The 24575-nt window shown below is 44.0% G+C and overlaps 3 protein-coding genes across 3 annotated transcripts in view; 2 read left to right on the forward strand and 1 right to left on the reverse strand.

Moving 5' to 3' along the window:
* The window catches only part of LOC107187899, a 187732-nt gene extending 170985 nt beyond the window's left edge, over positions 1 to 16747 (reverse strand). The window contains exon 1 of the mRNA XM_015576090.1: positions 16410 to 16747. Coding sequence (XP_015431576.1) covers positions 16410 to 16601 — 192 coding nt within the window. The 5' untranslated portion in view covers positions 16602 to 16747. The remainder of the gene's footprint in view (positions 1 to 16409) is intronic.
* Positions 16748 to 18922: 2175 nt separating this feature from the next.
* LOC107187804 lies at positions 18923 to 22072 on the forward strand. The gene is made up of 8 exons (XM_015575978.1): positions 18923 to 19114; positions 19260 to 19518; positions 19584 to 20886; positions 21000 to 21166; positions 21234 to 21379; positions 21512 to 21644; positions 21723 to 21904; positions 21989 to 22072. Exons 1-8 carry the CDS (start codon positions 18923 to 18925, stop codon positions 22070 to 22072), a joined length of 2466 nt encoding a protein of 821 aa, XP_015431464.1.
* Positions 22073 to 22622: 550 nt separating this feature from the next.
* On the forward strand, positions 22623 to 24533 carry LOC107187845 (kelch domain-containing protein 10 homolog). The gene is made up of 3 exons (XM_015576026.1): positions 22623 to 23796; positions 23866 to 24195; positions 24271 to 24533. Exons 1-3 carry the CDS (start codon positions 23122 to 23124, stop codon positions 24445 to 24447), a joined length of 1182 nt encoding a protein of 393 aa, XP_015431512.1. The 5' UTR covers positions 22623 to 23121; the 3' UTR covers positions 24448 to 24533.
* The last annotated feature ends 42 nt before the right edge of the window (positions 24534 to 24575 follow it).

Raw genomic sequence — 24575 nt, forward strand, 5'->3', positions numbered from 1 at the left:
GTGGATCGAAGGACGTTCTTCGTCATTCGGAGACAATGCGACGACGCGATGTGCACTGCCCGTACAACACTCGGTATGTATGTCCTATGTATACCGAGTATATATGTATATGCACCTATGTATGTACAATATCGGTTGCGTTTTCACGCCGCGACACTCGACGGCGTGTAAACGCTTTCAGCGAGCATTACGCGCTGCTCTCGAACGACACCTCAAGGCTCCCTCTTTTTCCCGCCCTCCACCCCTCCGATCCGTCCTCCTCAGTTTTTTCCTCTCTTTATATATTCCCATCTTTCATGCACACGAGTTTCACAAGCCAGCTTCATTAACTTCTTCGAGTACCATCGGCGTGCCGCGGCCTCCTTTTTCAAATTTTTCTGTCGGTCACGCAACTTCTTTTTTCTTCACGACGAACGATCCCCGTGACAGAGAGGTCTCGTCAGCGAAGATAAAAGATCAAAGTATATGATGAAATAAGTAGATAGCTTTTCTTTAGACTTACAAGAAAAGGCACCGAAGTGTCCCCCTTCGATTTTGATGAAACTTCGTATGTCTGTTAAGCAGTCAAAAATAAGGGATACGTATTTTTTTTGGTCGGCTGAGACGCGACTTTAAGGGGTGAAACCACCCCGCGAAGTTTCGACCCAAAAGTACTACAGAGCCTTCTCGATTATCGTCCCGAACTCGGGTCCGCGCCGGGACAATAATCTTATAGGGAGAAATGTTTGTTAGCTTATCACGCTTCTTTTATTTTTTTGCATACGACACACTTCTTCGGTCCACGAACGTAAGAAGGCTGCAGCAGAGGGAACGTGTTTACTACTGTGAACAGTCATAAGTACACACACGATCCCCGACGCATAATTCAACGAGAGTGAAAACTCCGCGTCGAGATCGCGGAAAATTCACGAGCAGCCAACGACGATAAATAATCCACGATGCAAACTGTGTTTGCACAATCCGGCAGCGGAATCCGGTGAGTTGACGCGAAGTATGCGCGATTTTCCGATTGTATAAGTGCAATAAACGTCTTATCGGATACAGGCTTTTCTCAATCACTTGGGGAAACGGGTACGGCCACCGTTGCATAATCACGCGGGTACATATACGGAGTAACCGTGAAATCTCGATTCGCCGTGGCGTTCGTAAGTATATGTTGTAACATCGCGCGAAATTCGCCAGCGACGTTAATGAATCCTCTGAATCCGTATTCCACGTTCGTGGATCCCGGATCACCTTCCATTAACCCGTTAACAGATTATCCTGAGTGGGACTCGGAACACGGCGCACTTTATTGTAGTAAATAAATATATATATTATAAATTAACTTATTATTACATATTGAAATATATATTTTCTTTACAACAAGTCGTAATTTTATTCGACTGCTAATGGGTTCAAGCCTATTTACAGTAAATCCTCGATGATTGTTTCAAGGTTCCTCGGCACTGAACCTTAAATGCCATATGAGGCTGAACCAAAAATCATCGATTTCAGAATTCCAGGCTCTATCACTTTGCTAAACCTCGTTAAAAAGTCAGTGTTACACCTGGGGACTTTTCTTTGTCAGTTCCGAGTCTTCGCCGAAAACTCTTCGGACACTTATCGAGGGTCTACTGTCCGTTCCGTGCCCCAAGCTAGAATTCATTGTCGTATTTTCATATGTAACAGTTCACACATGTATGTCGCCTTCCGTGGCCCTGACAAAGTCCCATTACACGGGACAAACGCAGAACCGACACGACCCGGTTCTGTATAAACGGACCTTTAATTAATCCACGAACCCGCGCGGTCAGGCTGATCACGCGAACTCGCCGAGGGTACAGCTTGTGTATTAACGATAGATTTCCGTTCGAAAAGTCACACGGCGGAATTCATGACGCATTATCGCATGCCACGTGGACCGTGAAAGTGCATGGTGCCGCGTGATCGCGCGCGTACGATCGCAATGTATCATATTATTATCAAGCGTCGGGGCGTGTGTCGGGGCGTAAAGCTGCCAGAAATGACATTCACCATAACAGTTTGCTCAGAAACGGAACAAAGAGGACGAGGGACGCAAACATCGAGTTCTGTTGTACCATTTTCAGATCTAATGTCGAATTTGTCCCACGAGATAAAAAGCTTGGTACAATTAATCCACTAAGCAATACGATATTATGTATTGTTCTCGGAAATTTATTTCCAGATTTATAAGGTTCGATACTTTATTACTATAATCGGAAGAACGTGAACTCCTTTTATTCGAACGAAAAATGTATGGCGATACGATACGATACAATGATACGCAACGGTGATACGTTACAACGTTACGCAACAAATGGATACGCACCTGTACTCAACCAAACAGTAATAAGCGTAACATACGATAAAACGGGTAACTCTCGTCAAATGTTCCTCAATTAGGAGATTCGGTTGTTCCACACATATCCTCGGGTACACACGAATCTCTGTGCCTTCAAAAATAATCAAAAGAATTCCCCCGAGTGCACTGTCGAAAGATCGACCCCGTGAGATCGTTCATCCGTACCACGTAGAGCATCTAATATCGCGAGTTCTCAGGCCCCGGGCGGCTCGATCAGAGGCGTATAAAAGATGGTTCCGCTTAAATCACAGCGTTTCGCAGATATCTCTGTTCGACCTTAGCCCGGGTAAACCGTAGAGAAAGTGAAAGAGCGCGCTCGATGCCGGAAGAACGGGCGCGATCTCGTGTATGTAAATGGCGCGCGTTATATCTGGTATCGCGCGTATTACATTCTGTACCGAGGCACCAAGAGAGCTGCTGTTCTCGGTGTGTCCGGGCATTGTGTACGCTTAGATTAGAGACACCACGGAGGGAACACGTTGCAGCGCATTCCATAGCCGCGGCGAGTAACAGAGAAAACGCTGGGACACACCAGGGGTTATACAGGGTGTCCTAAAATGATGAGGCAAGCCGCAATATGTATATTCCTCGTGCAAATACAAATCGAAAAGTCCTTTACCGTTTTGGAATCTGAAGCTCCATTCCCGAGATATTAGCAGTTGAACGAACTCCAATCAGCTGAGCGGTCACACGTACGCGCAGAGACCAGTCAGCTGGGTAGCGCGTACGTTTAGCCGACCGCTCAGCTGATTGGAGTTCGTTCAACTACTAATATCTCGGGAATGGAGCATCGGATTACAAAATGGTAAAAGACTTTCCGATTTGTATTTGCACAAGGAATATGCGTGTTGCGGCTTGACTCATTACTTTGGGACACCCTATATAACCGCGATCTGAAGAGCCAGCAACGCTGATGTTGCTGCCACAGCGATTGGCCACGCACGACCGACAATTAATCGTGCAAGATGGAAAACGCGAGCGGCGCACGCAGGAAGCATCGAGCTAGCGTCCGCCATTAGAGGGACCCGGACAACACCGAGAAGTGTACCGCGAACGATAAGCGTATTTGCCGATCGTCTGGGAGAACCCGCGGCGATATAGTATACACAGTCCAGTAGGGGTGTTCAGGGTGCGTTTACACTGTGGCGCAACCAGACGGCGAAACGGCGAAAGATGTTCTGTATTCCAACTATAGTCTACTCGACACTATAGAAATTCATTAATACAATATCCAACCTAAATTACAGTTCCTGTTGTGCTGTCCCTTTATTTTTTTATTATTCTAGTTACATTATTATTCCTCGTTATATAAATAAACAAAAATACAAGTTCCAAATAATAACATTTTTCGCCCACCTGAAAATAGCAAAAAAGTGTTCGAGTCGGATCCGTCCCCACCTTATCAAATACAACCTTAAAACCCACCGTACCATTCGAGGGTTACGAAAGCCCCTAAAATACAAACATTCCTAATTTGCGACCAAAAAACATGGCAGCCGCACGTGTTGGTTGCTTTCTGTCACGCTACAATTCTATTAACATTTAACACAAAGGGAAGCATAATTTTTTCACATTCGGCTGTACCTAGAGAGCGAATACACGAGTTTCGTAACAGCAGTGTAAACGTACCCTTACCTAACGAACGTTATCCCCGGCAACATGCGTATCGAAGCGCATCCCATGGCGCGCACAAGTGCAGCAAAACTCTCATGCGTGCGTTCCCGTGCATATACACGCGTGGAAGCCTGTTACGCGCATAATAAACCATCCGCCCCGCGTGTGTACCGCGTCGAGTGCTCTACTCCGCGTCCCTGAGGCAAGATAAACGTGGTGGCACGCAAATGCGGAAAGGCTTTCTCGGATCAATCGCGGCATTGTTCGCCCCCCTCGGCACCCCTCCCGATAGAAAATTGCTGAACAGAAACTGATTTAACGTCAACTGCTTTTCCCTCGAATCTAATCGCGTACCGACTCGAGCGTGACCGACGATCGTCTTCGGGAGCCGGTTCAACGAGCTCTCGAACATCCTCGTATTTTTGAAAAACGATATGTACCCTCGCGAGCAAACTCAGCTTCCGCTGGGGGAAAAAGTGACATAAAGGAAGGTCCTACTACTTGGTAAATTTGTTTAAGCTACTGAAATAAATGTTAAATCGAATATTAATTTGGCATAAATTTCAGTAATTCCCAATACCAAGTGGTAGAAGGCCCTACGCTACTTTTTTCCCTAGCAATAGCCGAGTTTCCACGTGAGTGTACATGATTACGATCTATCGATTTTATTGGACGCCGTATATTACGCTGATCGACGAGGTGTTTCAGAAATTTATCGGACACCGCGAGGGTAAACTGGCAACGAACACGAAGGCAACTTCGGTTCGTACCTCGTAACACGAATACCGTGTTCCAATATGGGCGTCGATTGAAATTCTTTGGGTGATCAGAGTAAACAATAATGACCGGGAAATTAACGTGTATTCTCAGGACGCGATGCAGGGCGACACTGGCTATCATCCTGAGCCAAACAAATACAAGATCGCTTGCAACCGATGCACCTCCACGTCCACTTCCGGTGGGATGATTAACCTCGACACGGACGAAGAATGGTTGATCTACGAGGAGATCACAGAGGCCGCATTCCTCGATGCCAGAAGAATATCGTCGGCCGATACAACTGGTAAACCGAACAGTCCTCGGAAAAATGTTCCCAAATCCGAGAACTCGGTGCCGCAATCGAGACGGAGATTAACGGAGACCAAGAACATCGATCGAGAGAATGCATTCCGCGCGAAGGATTGCGACGATCTTATCGTTGATGAAGGAGCGGACGGCGATAAGGCCGTGGAGTCATTGCTGCCGTTGAGACACAGCCTTTTCCCGCACGTGCCACCGTACATTCGTTTTCATAGTAACGAGTATTCTTCGTCGAAGAAGCTACCCAAAGATTTCGCGCAACTGCTCAAATGGAAACGAACCACGACGATGCCGAGGATCCTCGTGAAAATATTGCTGAACACAGGATACAAAATGGTAACGCAGAACAACGACTGGTCGGCGGTTTGGTACCCTTCTTTCACCGATACCTCGAAGTATCGACGCTTGAAAAACTTTCAGAAGGTAATGTCTAGTCCATATGGACAACTGATATTATAATTACTTAATATTATAAATCACAGGTAAACAGCATTCCAGGCTCGCGAAATCTGGGCAACAAGGACTTGCTCTGGAAGAATCTGTACCGAATGACCAAGAGATTCGGCGCGAACGAGTACGATTTCATGCCGAGGACGTTCATTCTACCGCGAGAGATCCAGAAATTCGAGTACACGTGGCAGAAGTACGGTGTTCGTAGCACGTGGATAATCAAGCCGCCGGCATCGGGTCGGGGCCAAGGTATAAAAGTTATCAATCAATGGTGGGAGATTCCAAAGTGGCATTCGATGATCGTTCAACGATACATCTCGAAACCGAGACTGATCAACGGATCAAAGTTCGATCTACGGGTTTACGTGCTCGTGACCAGCATCAATCCGTTGAGAATTTACATCTACAAGGAGGGCCTGGTTCGTTTCGCATCGGTCAGGTAATTATCAGAGCCGAGTAAACGAAATAAAAAATTCGTGTAACTATAAAAAAAATAAAACTGACCCAAAATATATATATATATATTTTTTTTTATGAAACATTACACGTTTTCTCCGTATAGACCAAGTGTCACACTTATGAACTGCAGTGTATTATGCAGACTTCAGTAGCTAGAAGATCAAAGGTATAAGAGTAATTCGATCGAATATTCTCTAATTATTCGCCGTCAGGTACGTCCGTGGCTTGAACCTGAACGACAAGTACATGCACCTGACCAACACAAGCGTGAACAAGCTGAACCCAGCGTACGTGCGTAACGACGGTGTGAACGCGTACAGGAGCCACAAATGGTCGTTCGGCAGTTTGTGGACTCACCTGAGCGAGGAGGGCGTGGACGTGCCGGAGCTTTGGTCCAAGATAAAAGACGTGGTCGTCAAGACACTGATCGCTGCGGAATCGAGCATGAACGCGGAAATCACAGAGAATCTGGCGTCCAGTTACAGCTGTTACGAATTATACGGGTTCGACATACTACTCGACGAGAATTTAAAGCTGTGGCTGCTCGAAGTTAACATACTACCGTCGTTGCACACGGACTCGCCATTGGACACCATCATCAAGGTACTTCACATAATTACGAATGGGGAAATTAATTTAAATCAACTTAACACGTTGACTGCCACAGTGAAAAAAGTCGCACGTAGTCAGACACACTTTATTTCGTTTTTTAAGTCATAAATAGTCGAAAATGTATGCGTTTAGTCAATAGAGGTAGGTTGTCTTGTTTTAAATTGTACTGTGGTATTAATTATACAGAAAAGTGTTGTAACGGTATTTAAATAATCAATGTTTTCACTACGAGTTATCTCGTAGTTGGCAGTCAACGTGTTAAATCAACTTAAATTTCACAATTCTAATTTTTCCTGGTTGACAATCGCGTAAACGGTATTCACAGCCACCGTGAGTCAATTTCGAACTTTCGAATCGTCAATTTCGAGTTACGACTGGTCCGAGCTGTAATGCTTCTGGGGATCGTGAGATTTCGTTTTGCTCGTTTACAGGGTCCCCTCGTCAGGAACGTGTTGAACATGGCCGGCTACCGGATCCCGAAAATCGAGCAAATTTCGTCGAAGTACGGCTGCAAAAAGTACGACACGATCGCGCACGATTGTAAGCTGTACAGCCTGGCCTTGACGCTGCCCGAGAAAACGAAGCAGAACGAGATGAACGCCGTGCAGAATCGCCGCGAGTATCTGGATCGAATCGTCGAGACGTTGACGAGGGACGACATCAGGCAATTGATCCGCTACGAGGACGAATTCGCGGAGATCGGAAACTTCGAGAAGATATTCCCGACCCATCGAACGTACACGTATTTACGGTACTTCGAGATGGAACGATACTACGATCGATTGTTGGACGCCTGGGAGAATCGTTATTACGACCACAGGGAAGAAGGGATCCAGAGATTGAAGAACTACTGCGAGCAGATGCGACACTTGGACGCGACTCCCAATTAACTGAATCTTCTCGTTGGAAAATTTACGTAAGACAGGATATGTAGAATGAAAAAAATATACCATCATTCGTGTAATTTACAAAGGCGGAATTAAAAACAAAGGCTTATTTTTCCTCCTACTTGCGTTAAGAGTAAAATGAGGAATACAGTGGACTCTAACTATATTGCCACTGAACATATTGCCACGCGAGGCACTTACCCCTCCGAGACATACGATGTCAATGGAATCCTAGAAATCCGGACGAAACCTTACTCCTGTTTAATCTACCTCGGTCGACGGTTGCGCAACCCAGTCGTAACCACGAGACGGTATAATTCGTTTTAGCAATATCGGTCATTTTGGACGTCATTCATTCGCCCGTTTGCAACTTCCCTTCCCTCGGAGTGTCCGTTTCCAGATGACCGACTTCCCTTTAACCCTTTAATTGCGGCGCGATATGCGCATGTCAGTCGCTGGCAAAATATATACAAATAAAAAAATCTAAATTTTATGTTAGATCAGTTTAATAAAACAGTGAATGTGTTACAGTTACGAGTAGTTCACGACGTAAGGCTGCTGTCTTCGCCAACATCGCGATGAATCGCGGTGCTCCTGTTTGCACAGATGCCTGGATTCTCTAATTAAATCGATCCGATCGGTTCCCTGTTGACTCTCGCGCATCGTTACCATTAAGCCTCGCTAAATTCGTCTGCATCCCGCGTGGTTTACCCTGAAGTGCAACAGCGAATGAAACGACGACAATTCTCGCCGCCACTAAGTTCCACGGTCTGAAATTGCACCGTGGTGCTGGCGCAAGAACGAACATTCTCGCGAGGAAAGTTAAACGGACCGCGAAGACTAAATACAGAGATAAAGACCCGGTGACTCACGACTCGGAACACTACATCGAACACCGAAATTGAATGATATTCGTTACGCAACCACCCGCATTAACGACGATGCACCGTCTGGCTAGGTTATTCTTGAGCAATTATTTACGATAAAACCTGGTGAAGTAAACACGCGTCTGCATTTTGACCGACTGCAACCGGTAGTTTCAAAATACAGTAAATCATCGATGAGTGGTCAAAGGCTCCTACTGACAAGGGAAGAATTCCAATTGTCCGACCTTGATTTTAACGAGTTTTGTAAGACGATCGTATACAGGTTTCCAATGATTGTTCAAGATATTGTTTATGATTACCTATATGTCGAAGTTAACGAAATTGTGTTGGCAGAGTGAAACAAAAATATTTCGGTGAACGGGAATCCATGTCAGGACCTCCGATTTCCCCAAACCGACCGGCTTGACTAAGCGCCCAATAGTGGTGATGACGTTTAAACACTCAGGAGCCTTCGAACACTCATCGACGAATTACTGTAATCTAAGCCTGGCAATGACTGTTGTAAATTTCTAAATGTTGATCGAAACACACGTATCTTACGTTAAAGCAGCGCTAGATAAAACTGACACTCGGGAGTTAATCGTTATCCCCACCACAGAGCTTCTTTGTCCTACGAAAACACACAGCGCGAAAGAAAGCACTGGAAGGGGAAGTAAACGCATGAGGAGACCCTACGCTGCCTAAGACTGAATTAATTTGTCTTTTGGTAAAGGAAAGTAGCGACAGCTGTACTTGCTTGAAATGAATTTCCTTTAATACGCCCAGCCGCTTCACGATATTCGCTCTAATCGACGAAACCTGACATTTAATCGTCTGTACGAACATATGTTTTAAGCAGCAATAGAGCTCCCGTGTATCGTTCATGGCTCGTCATCTGCTTCGAAGCGTGACGCAAGCGACTGGTGAAAGCTCCGCGGAGAGCAGACATCAGAAGCATGAATCACACTTCCTGAAAATTCTGTGGACTTCCAAGCGAGTTTTCACAGTTGATCGAGCCACTGCCATCTTCCCTGACCCCCGTGTGTATGTGTGTTTTACCTCTCAGTCGACCATCGTGCAACCTACTTTTTCGTTTCCGCGATAGCACGTGATCATCGTGTAAATACACGAGCACCGATCGGACGTGGGACTATATATATGTATGGTATGCATACATATATGTATACGGGCCTCCGACAATCGAGAACTTTTTGCCCACCCGGTGGAGATACGTACAAAGCCGCACCGAACTTTCCTTCGTTAATTCTCTCCAGTGATTATTTTCTACGATTCACAAAGCCGGTGGACACGGATGAGTTCGCTCGCGGAGCATGATCGTGTGGGAAATAAAAGGAAATACCACGATGATAAGCGAAGGAATATTTATATATTTTACAATCCTCCATAGAGACCCCGGGGGAGAATAGGGTCTAAAAAGTGGTTGTTAAACCGTAAACCCATCGGTTTTATTGATTCTCGTAAAACGTTAAGAGTGCAAATCTTCGACAGAGAGAGGATGAAAGAGAGGGGGGACCAGAAAACTTTTGTCGGATTCTCGGGTCTTACGGTCCTAGCCCCCGGATTGCGCCTTGTGGAATTTCAAGTGGATTCCACTAATCCCCGTAGAAGGTTCTTATCGCCAGAGAGAGATTTCCACGTTTCAAAAAAAAAGAAAAAAAAAGAGCTTCGAGGCAGCTTCGAGGGCTCTGATGCATTCGTGATACCTGTCGTAGCTAATGTCCAGACTCGCATCGCCAGGTAGAAACTCTCAGAGCTGAACCTGGCGTGACGTCGTCGGGAAACTAGTTTCAGAAAACGTAACGACTGTCTCCGTTGAAATAAGAACGACGAGAGAGAAAAAAAAAAAGTACGACACGAATAATCGACGTTAGGGGTGGGGCATAAGTTTCTCATCTAACGACCGGTAGGCGGTCTTAAATTATTTCTCCCCCCCCCCCTCCACCCTAACAGATACATGTGTTCCGTTCTCGGTCGCGGTCAAGCGTGATAAAATAGTAGACTGTTTACCCGTGGCTGCGCGCGTTCCGTACTGTCACAATTATTACCGAGCGTACGACCGCGTGACTCTGACAATCAGAGCAGAATGAGATCGAAAATTCGCGATCTCTCGCGGAATGAATCCACGGGCGTCGCCGTTAGTCGCGTCTAATTACGACGCGACTGAGGATCGTTAACCTCGGACCGCTTGGAAACAATCTGTTCGTCACCACGATTTTTTCAGGCTGAATCGATTAACGCACCTGGCTGTTACGAAAAAAAAACCCTACAATTAACCACGTTAAGAAACGGTTGAATCAATTACGATTGCACGCGGGTTCGGACGAACTAACGTATGTACCCTCACGAGCAAACTCGGCTTCCGCTAGGAGAAAAAGTGAGGTGGACGATGGGCCTCCTATGATTTAGTTTTGGGAATTACTGAAATTCATGCCAAATTAACATTCGGTTTAACATTTATTTCAGTACTTGAAATAAATTTACTAAGTGCTAGGAGACTTTTCTTCTACGTCAAGCCGAGTTTGCACGTCAATACCTACTTCACAATGGACAAACGAGTCGATGTTTTTCATCCGAATATGTACTATATATCATTCGAATACTTTCGCTGCGACCAGGTTTAATTGAATCGTTCGCGAGAATTTTTTTGCGGAGAGAACCGCAGTTTTCACCTCAATGTGAACACATTAATTGAATCTTTAGAGAGAATTCTTTAAAGATCGGCTCGAGCAACGACAAAAGGTTACGTGTACGGCAAAATCGGTCCCGGTTCAATAAGCATGCCGGGAATTCCGTTGGCCCGGTAGGAAACGTCGGGACATTTCTACTGGAGCCAGGAACGATATCGTAATGCCTATTGCTCTTTGTCTCCGGCCGACACATTGACTCATAACTCGCTCTCGGAAAGAACGGACGCGTAAGGCGAGAGCAGAAACCTATGCAGATGATAATTGATAGGCTCCCGAGGATGATACCGAACGGAGGCTGAATGGGATTGAAAGATCGCACGGATGAATGGCTAATCGGGCTGGATAAATAGCGATTGAAATTGAATCCAAGCACCGATGCACCGTTGAACAAATCCATCTCTATTCGCGATGGAGAACGAGTCAATTCAGGCAGCAGTTAACCCTCGATAGGCCAACGATTCTGATGACGTGGGGGTCCGTTTGGACCCTTATACATCATTCGTAACGTGACTAATTTGAATTAGTTATCAGAACCTGTTGAGTTGGACAGAAGTTATCAATTATCGGAAGCTGTTGGTTGGACAGAAGTTACCGCATATGCATTCCTACGAAGACAAACGGTGAATTAATTTGTCCTTTGGTAAAGGAAAATAGTGACAGCTGTTCTCCCCACACAGCGTTAACATTACGGACCGTCTGCGACACTGTGGTTCCACGGTGAAACTCGTATTCATAAACCACACGAATTTTCGACTTCATAGTTTCACAAAAGTGGGTTAACCTATATAACTAGTAATGATATTATAACAAATGAATATGGGAAATGAAGAGCAAAGATGCGTCTTTCAACCTAACGTAACCTAATACTGAAACTTGGCGCCAAACAAGAAATAATAAATGTCAAAGTTGCGTTTTGCCATTTGTCAAATTTCATACTTAACGACCCAATATGTACGAAAGTGAAAAGACCGTGTGTAGATGAACACTCGCCGCTTTCGACGATTAAACATCATAATTCGTATGGGAAACAAGGTGCACAGGAGCAAACGACACGATACCATTGCAGAGATAAGGGAAAAGAATTTTTGTCGTTCTCTTTCCGGTTCACGATTTCCGACATATGTGAGACCTTGATAGCCCGTAATAACCAAGAATCGGACACGAATGATCGTTCTTTGGTCTGGCGACGTCGAAACGGGCACTCTATGCTAAATACAGGGATGCACGGCTAATTCGTCCGTCACTTTCTCCGTTCCATTGGACGACCGTTCGTTTCGTCGTTCGCTTATACAGAATCGATCGGGGCCAGTCGTGACGGTTCGAATCCTCCCGAGAGTTGAAAGTGAATTTAGCGCTCCGTGTGCAACGTGTCAGTGACCTTTAAACGGTGCTCGAAGCATCGATCGAGCGGAAAAATGATCGAGCTTGAATGTGTACTCCGCGTACTTGCAACAATTCACCATTTACCAATCATCGAAATCACGAATTAGGTTTATAGTTCCGATCGGGATCGTTCGAAGTAAACTGGTCGGTTCGCGGATTGAATTAATTCGTAGTAAATGTCCCTTCGTCTTGGATAATCGAATCGAAACGGATACAATCGACGATAAACCCGTGAGGCCAAATTGGAGCACGTATTCACGATCGAAGTTTCTACGTGTGGAGATTAATCTACACGCGAGAAAGTTGTAGATCCCCCCTTCAAATGTTTATAATTCTTAATTATTTGCATTTCGACAAGCTAATTGTATGAAAGTGAACGGAGAAAGCGATATAAAGTGTATTATGTTACTGTAACGCGAAACGGCGGACGGTCCAATTCCCAATTCTAATTAGCGACTCGCGAAAACGGGGATCGTTTCTACGACGGAAATATCACAAGACACGTGGAACGGTCTCGGTCGATTGGTACCTGTATATGTTGCCGGCTGTAAATTTATAGGCGGCTGTCCGTAACGAATTTTATTGTCACGACCAAACGATTTTACGAAAAAAGAAAAAAATTTCACGACAACATTTTCATATAACGTGGTGAAATCACCGTGCAATTGAACGACTAACACATCACCGTGGAACGTCGTGAAACGACAATTTAATTCGTTGAAACGGTGACCAAGAAAAAAAATCGAATCCACGAATAGAGAAACGGAAAGTATGTAGGTATGTATAACGTTTATCGGACGGCAAAGAACGAGTCGGATGAATTTATTTCCCGCACGCGAAAGAATATCGTACAGGTACGAATTATCCGGCAGTTAGATCGTAAATCACGGGAAACGCGTCAACGATCGACCAACGGAAATCACTCGTCCGATCACCCGACGAAAGACTTGTCCGGCGCATTAGCATTTAATTAGGGTTAATGTTTACAGGTAAACGGCGCGAAACCTCCTTCGAAAATTACAGTTATCGGCGCGTAAGTACACGGCTACACGCGTTACCGGGGTGCACACGTGCGGCCACTTTGTACAATCGGCGACACAGGATAGATCGATAAGGGGAAAATTGAAAAAAATTGTCGTTTCGATCCGTTCAAACGACCGGTCGAACGTAATTCAGTACACGAGTTTGTGCGCAATTGATCAAGCGCGTTAGGTATACCTCGGAAAATTAAATTAGCCGTGTTTCCCGCCCACGCGACCTGTCGATACATCGACACAACCTAATCGATCTATACACACGATGTTACAAAAGTTCAGTGTATCGTTTTGCTGGGACGATTTATGTACGATACGATGTGTAGGCCTTTTATCCACTGGAAATTATTAAACGGACTGTACGCGCTGTCGTTGTTACTGTCGGTAATTGTTATCATACGGCATTTATTTACTAATACTGATAGGTTAATACAAGGTCACTTTCAACGTGCTTCAGCTTAATAGACAGGGTAAAATGGGATAATGGCAGTGAACGGTGGTCAGCATTACTATTACAAAACGAAATGTCTAAAGCGTGCAAATTGTTTACGTGACACTGCTACACACGCAGATAAATTGTTGCTACGCATTCCAGAATAACAAACGTTTTCTATTTTTCTTTACATATCGCTGATGTTACAAATTACGATTATTTTTATCCACCAGTGTGGATAACAGAAAATGGACGGCCATAATATAGACTCTTGTGGTTGTGTGAAATAAAAAAAACAAATATTTTCTTAATTCGTATGTGTGTGGCTGTAGCCCGTACCAGAATAATATTAAAAATTTGAGAAATAAAAGAAAAATGCCCGATAATATCGAGATTGAAAATTTTCGATGGCCATGTATCCAGCTCATCCATTAAACGGGCCTCGAATGGGGACAAAGTGCATTTATCGAGATCCGCTAGAAAGTGCTGCTATCGATCACGTCGCGCACTTTCTTTCTTACGACGATTACGTGCGGGGTTCAAGGAACCGCGGCGCGCATACAACGAGCCGCCGCCGCCGCCTTCACTTTTCTTTCGCTCTGGCTTGCGTACCTACATACGCACGCACGCACGCGCAACACGCGTGTACACATATCATTACCATTGAAGCGTATTCGGAAGCTGAGAGAATGTTCCCTCTTCCCAGCGATCGAGAACCGTGGTAAAATAAAAGAGGAGGAAGACCAGCGTAAACAATGATTCGAAGAACCGACAAAGATTACGATCTCGCTCGCGAAAACAAGGGAGAGAGGTGAACCAGTCGCGAAACAGAAGTCGCTTTAGGGATTGGATTTCAAGTGGGATGAACCTTCGAACTTGTACAGGATATTCCGAAATATGTAAATCCCGTGGAATACGGTATGCATCAAAAAGTTGACTTCAAAGTGAATCGAAACGAATGGTGGTACTGTCTCGAGCTCGTTAAGAATCGAATTTTTCATGATATTACAAACAATAGGATAGAAAAAATAGCAATACCTCTTTCAAGATTGTAATTAGGAAAAAAGTAGAGTTGTTGGAAAACAACATAACACGCTAATCTGTCGACCTCGTTTACCAAATCGGATGAAAATGAAACGACTTCTACCTTTCAAGTTGCGAGGATCATTCTGTATCTGATTCTCCAGTTCTACATATAATTGTAGTACCCCGTTTCGGAGCACCCTGTATAAGGAGGAATGTCGTTGATACACGATCGAACCAGAATCCAAACATTCATTAATTCCATCGTAAAAGCCTGTAATAAAAGTTGCCCGCGATCGGCAACAAAAGTCAGCGAGAGAGTACGTAGAGTTCCACAAAGGCGAAGGCACAAACGCACACACTGGCACAACCGGTGGAGTGACGTGAAACGTTTCTATAGACCCGCTTAAATACCGAAGGTAACGCCTCTTACTCATGTATAGAATGTACGGGGCACTTGTAGACGGGCCGCGTACGTGTTGGTACATTAATCGTCGAACCCTAGGCCGCCGAGGTTTCGATTTCTACCAAGGAATCCACCGGTGGCTCTCGAATATAGGTTCGAGCTTTTCCACGCGATGTTACCGGCGAGATACGCGTGTATACACACGCGACACACCAGTTACCGAGAGAGAAAGAGAGAAAAAGAGAGACAATCGGGAACCGACGCGACTCCGACGACAATCGAACGAACCGTGCGAACCAGCATTCACGGGAGCAAATCCGACTAAATATTGTTCCCTGGTCATCGATCCTGGCACTCAACTCGCTAGCGAAATTCTATTCGAATTTCGAAAGCTAAAAGAACCGCGTTACGGAACGTTCCGAGACGCGTACACACACTGTCGCTCTGTTCAAACAATTTCTCGGTTTAAAGAGACGACTCACGTATCAGGGTTCACGAAAGTATGTTTTCAACGGAAAATAAGAGGGACAGTGTTTGCTGTAGAACTCATGAAATATGACTGCTGAATCGTATAATCGAAGCCCTCTCGACCACGATGTTGCCAATAGGCTATTAGGATATTGCTAATGATGATGAACCCAAACAGGAATATTTTGTTGTGATTAAGGTCAGATTTCACAATAGTCTGACCAGACTGAAACTCGCCTTCGAGCGGCTTTCGATTTCTTAAATGTTCCCTGGCAAGTCACGTATTTTCATTTGAATGCACAACAAAAAGACTATCGTTATAAGTTTTGGTTATAGGTCATTCGTGTTTTGGTTCATTCTCAATAGGAAAATCTCACTGATATCTATGGGTGAAATTTTCGTAAACTAGATGCTTCTGTCCCATCGGTAATCGATAAACCGAAATGTGTATGGCAGATGCTTGAAATACCGGCATCGCATGCAGCCTGTATTTCTGTGTCACTCATAAACACATACACATAGTCGATGGCAGACAATCCAAGATTTATACATTGTTAATTGTTCTCGCACAGACCCCCCGTAGTTGAGGGGTTTAAAGACAGTAAAGAACGATTTACTCACGGTGAGCTGCGTCTTGTCAGGTGCGATCGCCGTGATCTCGACTGGCCTTGGCTCCGGTGGATTCGCTCTGCTAAGAATGGCAGCTGGCATTTTCGCGACCAGGGATAACCTCCTGGTGAGCCGTCTGCCCAATTCCGCGCGTCGTCGCACCCTAACACGGGGACCGGTGCCTTTGTACCCTCCGAATTCCATTCTCACAGATGCAATCCTTCCTTCTTATCCCCTCGTGGTCATGGCGGCAAACGGTCACGTGTTCCGCGGGTTACCCGATTATAGCGCGACGAATGGTCATCGACAAATTACGGAACCACACACGCTCGACATTCGTAAAACCGCGGGGCGAGACCATATCTTTTGTTCACTTCCAACCTTGATTCGCGTGGTACGTTTGTTCAACGAGAACAGACGCATTATTCGTGCATCGCCGGTGCACGCATGTGTGCACGAGTGTTTTCGTTCTTTTTTTGTTTGAAAATCCACAGCACGAGATGCGCGACCGTTAACGGTCGAACTTCGTGCGATCGAAATTCACCGAATCGATTCGCGTCGCAGTTCACTCTGGCGAAGGGGCGGGAACACGGTCCTTTTGACGATCCTTTCTGGAAACTGGGTCGTTGACGTAGGCCGTGTTATATTTTTTTTCTCGAATCCGTTCTAAAATTCTACGGATACTGGTTCCCGAGCAACGGTTGTCCCGCAGCGATAGGTTACACGCACGACGTAAACACTCGCTCGGATGCTGGAGGCACGGTCGCGCACACACTGGCACCACAGGCAGCCCCCTCTGACAACCGGTGGTACATGTGCATCCTAGTCTCACGAATTACATACACCGGTGAACGAAGAAAGAGAGACGATGCACGCGGTGGCGCGTACACACTACACATATATATGCACACACGCAGGAAAGAGGATTTGATTCCGTGCACACGAAAAACGAGGCAGGAGGTGTGGAAAAGAGAGCGGCCGGTTCTTGCTGGCGCTCGGTTTGCCTGGCGCGCTTCGACTGAAATTGAATCGCAGCAAACCTCCTACCACGCGGCCCGTCACACTGCCGGCCTTCCTAACCGCCACGCCGCGCCTTCTCGTCACTCTCGTCTCCACGGTTATCCCGCTTATGAACGAAATTCAACGTAAACAAAACGCGTTTCGAAACGGGATCGGACCTCGCGCACTCAACCACCGCCGAACACACCCATGCAACTGACGATATCCCGCGCAATTATGACTCGGTCAAAATCCACCACGGGGGTTCGACCAATCAGCGCCCCCGTATTACGCGGCGGTATTCCCTCGACCAATTAGGAGACAATGTTTATCGATGGATCGTCGATGATGCTTCCGGTTCGTACTGCATTACATTTTTGATTTCCTGTTTCCTTTTTGGTCGAATATCGAATTGTAAGTCGATGTTCTAGATACTCTCGACGTAGCTTCATTTTGATTGTTCTATCGATTACTCGGTTATCGTTCGTGTACGAGGTATAATTATAGGTTAATTTGATTTTAATGAAATTCGAAATGCTGAACAATACCTACGACATAGTTTCTCTTAATTAGCTTCGACCGATCGAGATAGGAACAGTGAAATTTTCGAAAGTCAGTGTTTCTCGAAAGGCGATGTAACTGTCGATTGCGAGCAGATCAATTGCAAAACATCTTGGTATATGTTAGTTACAAGGCGCGCGCACGCAGACAAATCAATATCGATTAATTAGTGTGGATCGATATACAGAGTGTTCCAAAATAGTAGAAGCAATTTTAATACGCAGTTTACCATAACTTGACTACGCTAAGCTATTCCTATCGAGATGCAATCTGTTCGATAGTATGAAGTCTGAATAGGCGTCACAAATGCGTTCGTAGTTGACTCGTGAGATAATAAAAAAAAAACAATCGGTATCAATTGGCACGATTAGCATGTATTTACGCTTGTTGTGATCACGGACGATCGAACGACGCATAGTCCCCGCTACCGTGTGGTCTTGATTGTGGTAAATAAATTCTTCGATCTATAAATAACGGAAGCCTATTAGAAAGTTAATTTCTGGGCACGTCGCGCCAAGTAACCTAACGCGTTATGCAATATGCTTATACAATTCACGGTTAACTGGATTTTTAAATCCCCTATCGTCCGTGAAGATATTGCACGGATCCCACGTAACCGTGAACTTGTCTGTTACATCTAAACGACATAAATTTATGAAGAAAAAAAATATGTATATACATATATATTTATATATGCCTATGCTAAACCAATCAGTAGAAGTGAAATAACGGAATACGTTTAACTTCGTTAATCTATCGTAAATACAAGTTCACTCGATTGAAGGTGGAATACATCGACACGAAGTGAAACGCAATTCGTATGCATTTCTATAAAATCGAACGAAACGAATGGAAATCGTGACAATCGTATCCTCTAACTTTTAAGTCATCTCTAACCCCCCCCCCCTTCTTCTCGACAGCTAAATTCCTCCGAAGCGGCCACGAAAAGTACGGACACGACGACCATGAAATCCAACGTGACATTGCACGACAGGCTTATTAAGCAGAACGAGATTAACCGTCAGAGGTTGGCGCGAGAACTCGTGAAACTGGAGAAGGTGGAAAAGTCGGATCTCAGGATGATAGAGACAGAGAGGCACCGGTTTCGTTCGCGTCACAAGAACCTGGAATCGAGGCAACCGTCCACCGGATCGAACGTAAGATTGCGAAATCCCGCGAAAAGGCAACGGTGAGATTTGATTTCCGTTACGTTTCCTTTTCGTTTCGTGTATCCGACGATACACCGAGACGTGCAACACCTAATCTTCCAATCTGATTGCGGACACAGTAATTGACGCGCAGGCTATTAACGTGCGCATGTACGATACACACAATCCGGGGTTTTGCTACCATTGTACGGGTGCCATAAAAGAATGCGGTATAACATCGAAAGAAAAGACGTCCAAAGATTCCTACGACTTCGTGCACTCGATGATCTTCACTAACAGTGAAGTCGATCCTCTTAAAGTTCTTTGCCTGCATCTGCTGACTGCTCACACCACCAAATGGAACAATAACGACAGTTCTACCGTCAGACCTGTGACGCCTTTACTGGAAAAAGGTAGGTACGGTTCTCCTAGAACAGCGAAAAATCTGCTTGTAACTAACCCAAATGATCGTATAAAGCTAAACAGAAACGGTTCTCTGGCGCATGGAACAACAGTCTACCTTGTTACGTGGTAGACACGGAAGACGCTTCAACGATCGGAAACGTGAAACTACACGAAGATCCTCGAAAAAAGATTTTAGATGACCAGGCGATCCATGATTTCGAGGAGAGGTACAGGCAATACATGGAAAACAACGATGATCTCGGAAAGGTTTTATCGACCAACGTTAAAAATACCAAAAACACCCAGCAGGGCCTTCAGAAAATGCCAGCAATTTCGCCTCACGTCTATTCTTTGTTGGGCCCTTCTCACGAGCTGCGAATCAAACAAGCTCTAGCCGTAGGCATGTCTAGAAGAAAATTAGCTTGTTCGAGCATGGAACTGAACGGACTGGACGAAAATAGTTACTCGTTCCATCTCGACGATGACGATGATGCGTCGAGCGGAACGACCACCAACGAGTCAAACAGGAATTGGGTCACAAGGTCCACGCGTAGCCCATCGAGACGGTCCACGATCGGCTCGATGAAGCTGGATCATAGATTCACGATGTTAAAGTCGGGACGAAGTAATCCTACCGACTACATGACCCACAAATCAAAAAACTATGACACTCACAAAGATTTTACCGTACAATCGAGTTTGAGAACGATGAAAGATGTTTTCTCGATAACTTCGAGCACAAAGTCACCGTTTCGCGGTGTACTTGGAAGTCGTCCGTCGACCAGCAATTCTCTCCTCTCGGCGTCGATGAATCCCGATGCCATGAAGAACTTCAGAAAATGCATTTACCTGAACACATCGGCCAGACGCATCGGGCAACGGAAGGATTACACTATCGTGCCGATTCTTGTCAATTATCAGATTCAGGCGTTGGTGCAGACCGTGCTCGACGTTCTGGAACGGGTGAATCCTGAAAAATTGAGAATCATCGTTGAGACTGCGCGAGACACGGAAGAGATAAGAAAAATGCTGTTGCGACCCGCGATGAAAAGTTTCGTGCAATCGTTAATCGGTCAGTCGTTGCTGTCTTCTCCGGAAAGCTATGTCGTTTCAGTCGCTGCGGTGGCGGACGAAATGGATTTTCGTTTCGAAGAGATTCTAGAAAAGGAAATAATCGCTCTGACTCTGGAAATGCCATCAGCTCCATGCCTGAACGCTCTAATCGCCGAGATACGAAATAACATATTCCGCGGTACAAAAAAGAAGACGCAACTAAATGAGAATACCGAGGAAATCTCTTCTGCCCCCGTTAAACAAAAAGTTGAAAATGAGGACACAGCAAAAAATACCTTGAACGCGATGCAAACAGTCGACAAGTAAGTGGAGAGTATTCCTTCCTTGAGAAGTCAGTCGTTCGATTTACAAATCGCGCTTTATCAATGGCCGCCGAGTCGTGAATTATTCTTACAAATTTTATTGTATCCTTTAGGCCCGGAGTGTGCTTCACGTGCCATGAAAATTCGCCCATTGCGGATGAAGATAAGAAAGATCATTCGGAAATGCATAGCAACGTCGAGAAACCAATGAAACGTATGAACTATGAAAGAGGAGTGTTCTCGAAAGAAAATGACACGATACAATCGAAAGTGAACATCGGTAAGCAAACTACTAAAAGGTTGTGATTGACAACCAACTCGAATTTTTTTCTAATGAACTGATAAAGGAGTTGACCAGCCGGGAATGTCCAACGAAGATAATATTGCGGAAACGCCGTCTGGAGACAGCCTGAAGATAAACTCATTGACGAAGACCGACGAGCATCGGATATCTTCAGGAAACGTTTTCATTAAACGTACCGCGAATGCCAAAGTGAGTTTTTCGCAATAAGGAGAGGAAAAAAGGATTATTGCATCGGGCATGAATGCGTTTGAAACTCTGTGAAATATTCAGAGGGAAAAGATCTGATAACGAATATTTTTCCTATTCCGTGGTGGTTTACAGAGTTGGAAAGCTGCCCAGGATCTTGGTCATTTAGACGCAGATCATGTAATATTGCGAAGAATGACGAACACTCAGAGAATTTTAGTAGGGCAGATGTGTGCCTCTCTTAAGAGCAAAAGAATTAATAATCAAGGTTTAATAGTGTTTAATTAACGTCCCCGCCGTCTCCATAATTCGCGATATTCATGAATATCGTCCGATTTTTACGCAGGTTTAATTAACGAAAGCGTCCCGCTAGCGGCATTAATTACTCCAGCTTTATCGCGAGATAGCATTAAAGTTTTAACACGCGGTACAGTGTATTCGAAAGCGGACAACGTAATTAAAGAACAAGAAGAAACGGAAGAGAATGTTGTAATACCGGATAAAATAACCGGCCCTCTGCTCGCCAAGGTCAACGATCGGGATCATTAATTTTTTCATTTCAATTACAGTACCATTCGAACGAAACAGCTTATTGTCTTTTTCCTCTTTTAGATACGGCAAGATGTCGCAGAGAATGAGACGAAACGACGATTAAAGCGCTTCCTAAATTACGAAGGGATCGAAAAGAAATTATAAATTAAAAATAAATTCGTAACTGCGTTAAGGACATCCAATAAAAAAGAAACATTTTTATCCACGAGACTGCATAAGAACTTATTGACGACTAGTAAAGTCGGTATCTATACGTTGTTCCGAGTGTTGTGGGTAGAGTGCGCTGGGAATTCATTGCGCAATTCGAGGCATACATTTAAAAATACAATAAATTAAAGAATTAATATTTGAATTCAGTTTTATTACTATCTATAAGTATATATGGTAAATATTTACTATACTTTCGTATGTTATAAATAAAATAACAGAATTATACATAGTATATTGTAAAACTCGGTACGAATCAGTAAAGAACCATGTCAGGATGTAGGTCAAATCTAATTTAATTAATAAAATAATGAGATACAATACTAAATAATATAAAATCAATATTCATGAGATAGGTTGCTTTTTGATGCATGTTAAAATAATTGGAATAATAAGGCAGTGTAAAAATACGATTGAATATGAGCAGTTTGGTGATGATCGTCGCGCAGCCGCAGCTGTAGTACTGCATAGGCGTAAAATAGGAAATTAGCAGTTCTAAACCTGGAGCGACTTTACGGCAATACGTGTCCCGTTAAATCCAGTGATTTTATTGAAGTGAAAGATCATGAAAGATTAAAATCTGATCGAAGCAGAACACTTAGCGATAGTTGTCTACAGAAACACCGAGAAGAACGACGGAGAAATAATTCGTTGCATCGAGACATGTTCGTTGATGAGGGAAAAACACACCAGATGCATTGCAGAGTTCGTACAAGATGTCTGTGTTGAAAAATTCTTACGCGCACCGAAACACATGTTCACATGTTATTCGAAACAATACGACGTTCATTTTAACGCGTGAACCTTAACGCAACGAGAAAATTAATTTCAAATAGGATGAACGATATGCACAGATGCTATACGTAATTCTTTCCCAAACAACCTCATTTCGAAGCACGTAATAAAGCCTCTACAACAAAGAGTATACCAGCGTAGAATCAACGCTTTTCTAGAAACTGTCGGTGCATTGTCAATAACTGGCAAAAATGTATCAGTTCAAGCCGTTTGTATTCAAGAAACACAAAGTAAACAGCCTTGAACGTCCGAAAGCCAGAAGTGGCCACAGAATAGTTTGCAATCAGAAGTATTTGTATTCTTATGGTGGTTTTAACCCAGGCATTTCCGACAGTGATCCTGACATGCAAAATGATCAAGCATGGATCTCCAGTAAACCACTTTTCAAGGAACTATGGAAGTTCAACCTTGTTACTCAACAATGGAGCCGTCTACCTGAGCAAGATAATATGCCTAATGAACTAGCATCAAATGCTGTCATTTTAAGGGGCAATACGTTAATAGTTTATGGTGGGACTGGTGTACCATTTGGAGACAGCTGTAGCAATAGTCTTTATTTGTGTCATCTAGAAGTCGGTAAAATGTATGTAGTTCTTGCAAAGGGTGATCTACCAGATCCTCAATATGGACAAGCTGTAATATGTCATGGACTTTATTTGTATACTGTTGGGGGTACTACAGGATATGAATATACTTGTGATATTCATAGATTTAATCTGAAGACTTGTGTTTGGGAAAAAGTTTATATATGTTCTGGAAGCGATCAGAACGAACCCCCAGGAAGATATAGACACGAATTAGCATTTGATGGAAAGCTTATTTATGTTTTAGGTGGAGGAACGTCTATAGAAGCATTTGGTTTTTCAGTATGTAGAACAGTTGCTTTTTCATTTAAAGCTGTGGCAACTTCATTATTACTTTGTATTTGTCTTTAGGAAATTCCTGCTTTTGACCTTGAAATGAATAAGTGGATAGTATTAAATACATACGGAGACAATGTGGACAATACGGTGCCAGAACCTAGACGTTGTCATGGTTCTGTACAATATACAGATGAAAAAACCGGTGTCACTTTTGTGGTAATTTCTGGAGGATATAACGAAGATCATGTTTTCTCTGATGTTTGGAGATTAGACTTGAGTCTACTGCAATGGACATGCTTAAGAAAATGTATACTACCATGTCCTGTATATTTTCATTCCGCAGCCCTCACACCAGAAGGACGAATGTATACATTTGGTGGCATAATTAAAGAAGACAATAAGGTCATTAAAAGATCTTTGTATATTTAATTTTTAACATAAGAAAGATCTCTAACACTATGAAATATTATGCTGCAGGTTGCAAGAACAGATGCTGTTCATTCTGTTTGGCTAAAGATCCCTAAGTTATCAGAAATATGTTGGCAAGCACTGATTCATTATTTTCCACATTTATGCCGTAAGTCACAACATCAACTACTTCTAACAGGTGTACCTTTAAAATTTGTGCAGAGAATTGATTTTCCTAGCTTTTAGTACATACGCTATTTACAAAACATTAGACACCACTCATTGTTACCAATTATTTATTGTATGAATATCATAATTGTTGAACATTATTGTCACAGCGTGTTTATAATACTTTTTTGTTTTTAAAAACATAC

This window comes from Dufourea novaeangliae, unplaced genomic scaffold (genome assembly GCF_001272555.1).
Source record: "Dufourea novaeangliae isolate 0120121106 unplaced genomic scaffold, ASM127255v1 scaffold112, whole genome shotgun sequence".
Lineage (NCBI taxonomy): Eukaryota > Metazoa > Arthropoda > Insecta > Hymenoptera > Halictidae > Dufourea > Dufourea novaeangliae.

Coding starts and splice junctions, on each gene's coding strand:
- LOC107187804 (XM_015575978.1), top strand. CDS start 18,923: ATGAAATCCAACGTGACATTGCACGACAGGCTTATTAAGCAGAACGAG. Junction 19,519..19,583: donor GACGCCTTTACTGGAAAAAG/GTAGGTACGGTT, acceptor GATCGTATAAAG/CTAAACAGAAACGGTTCTCT. Junction 21,380..21,511: donor AACGTACCGCGAATGCCAAA/GTGAGTTTTTCG, acceptor GGTGGTTTACAG/AGTTGGAAAGCTGCCCAGGA.
- LOC107187845 (XM_015576026.1), top strand. CDS start 23,122: ATGTATCAGTTCAAGCCGTTTGTATTCAAGAAACACAAAGTAAACAGC. Junction 23,797..23,865: donor TAGAAGCATTTGGTTTTTCA/GTATGTAGAACA, acceptor ATTTGTCTTTAG/GAAATTCCTGCTTTTGACCT. Junction 24,196..24,270: donor TAATTAAAGAAGACAATAAG/GTCATTAAAAGA, acceptor ATTATGCTGCAG/GTTGCAAGAACAGATGCTGT.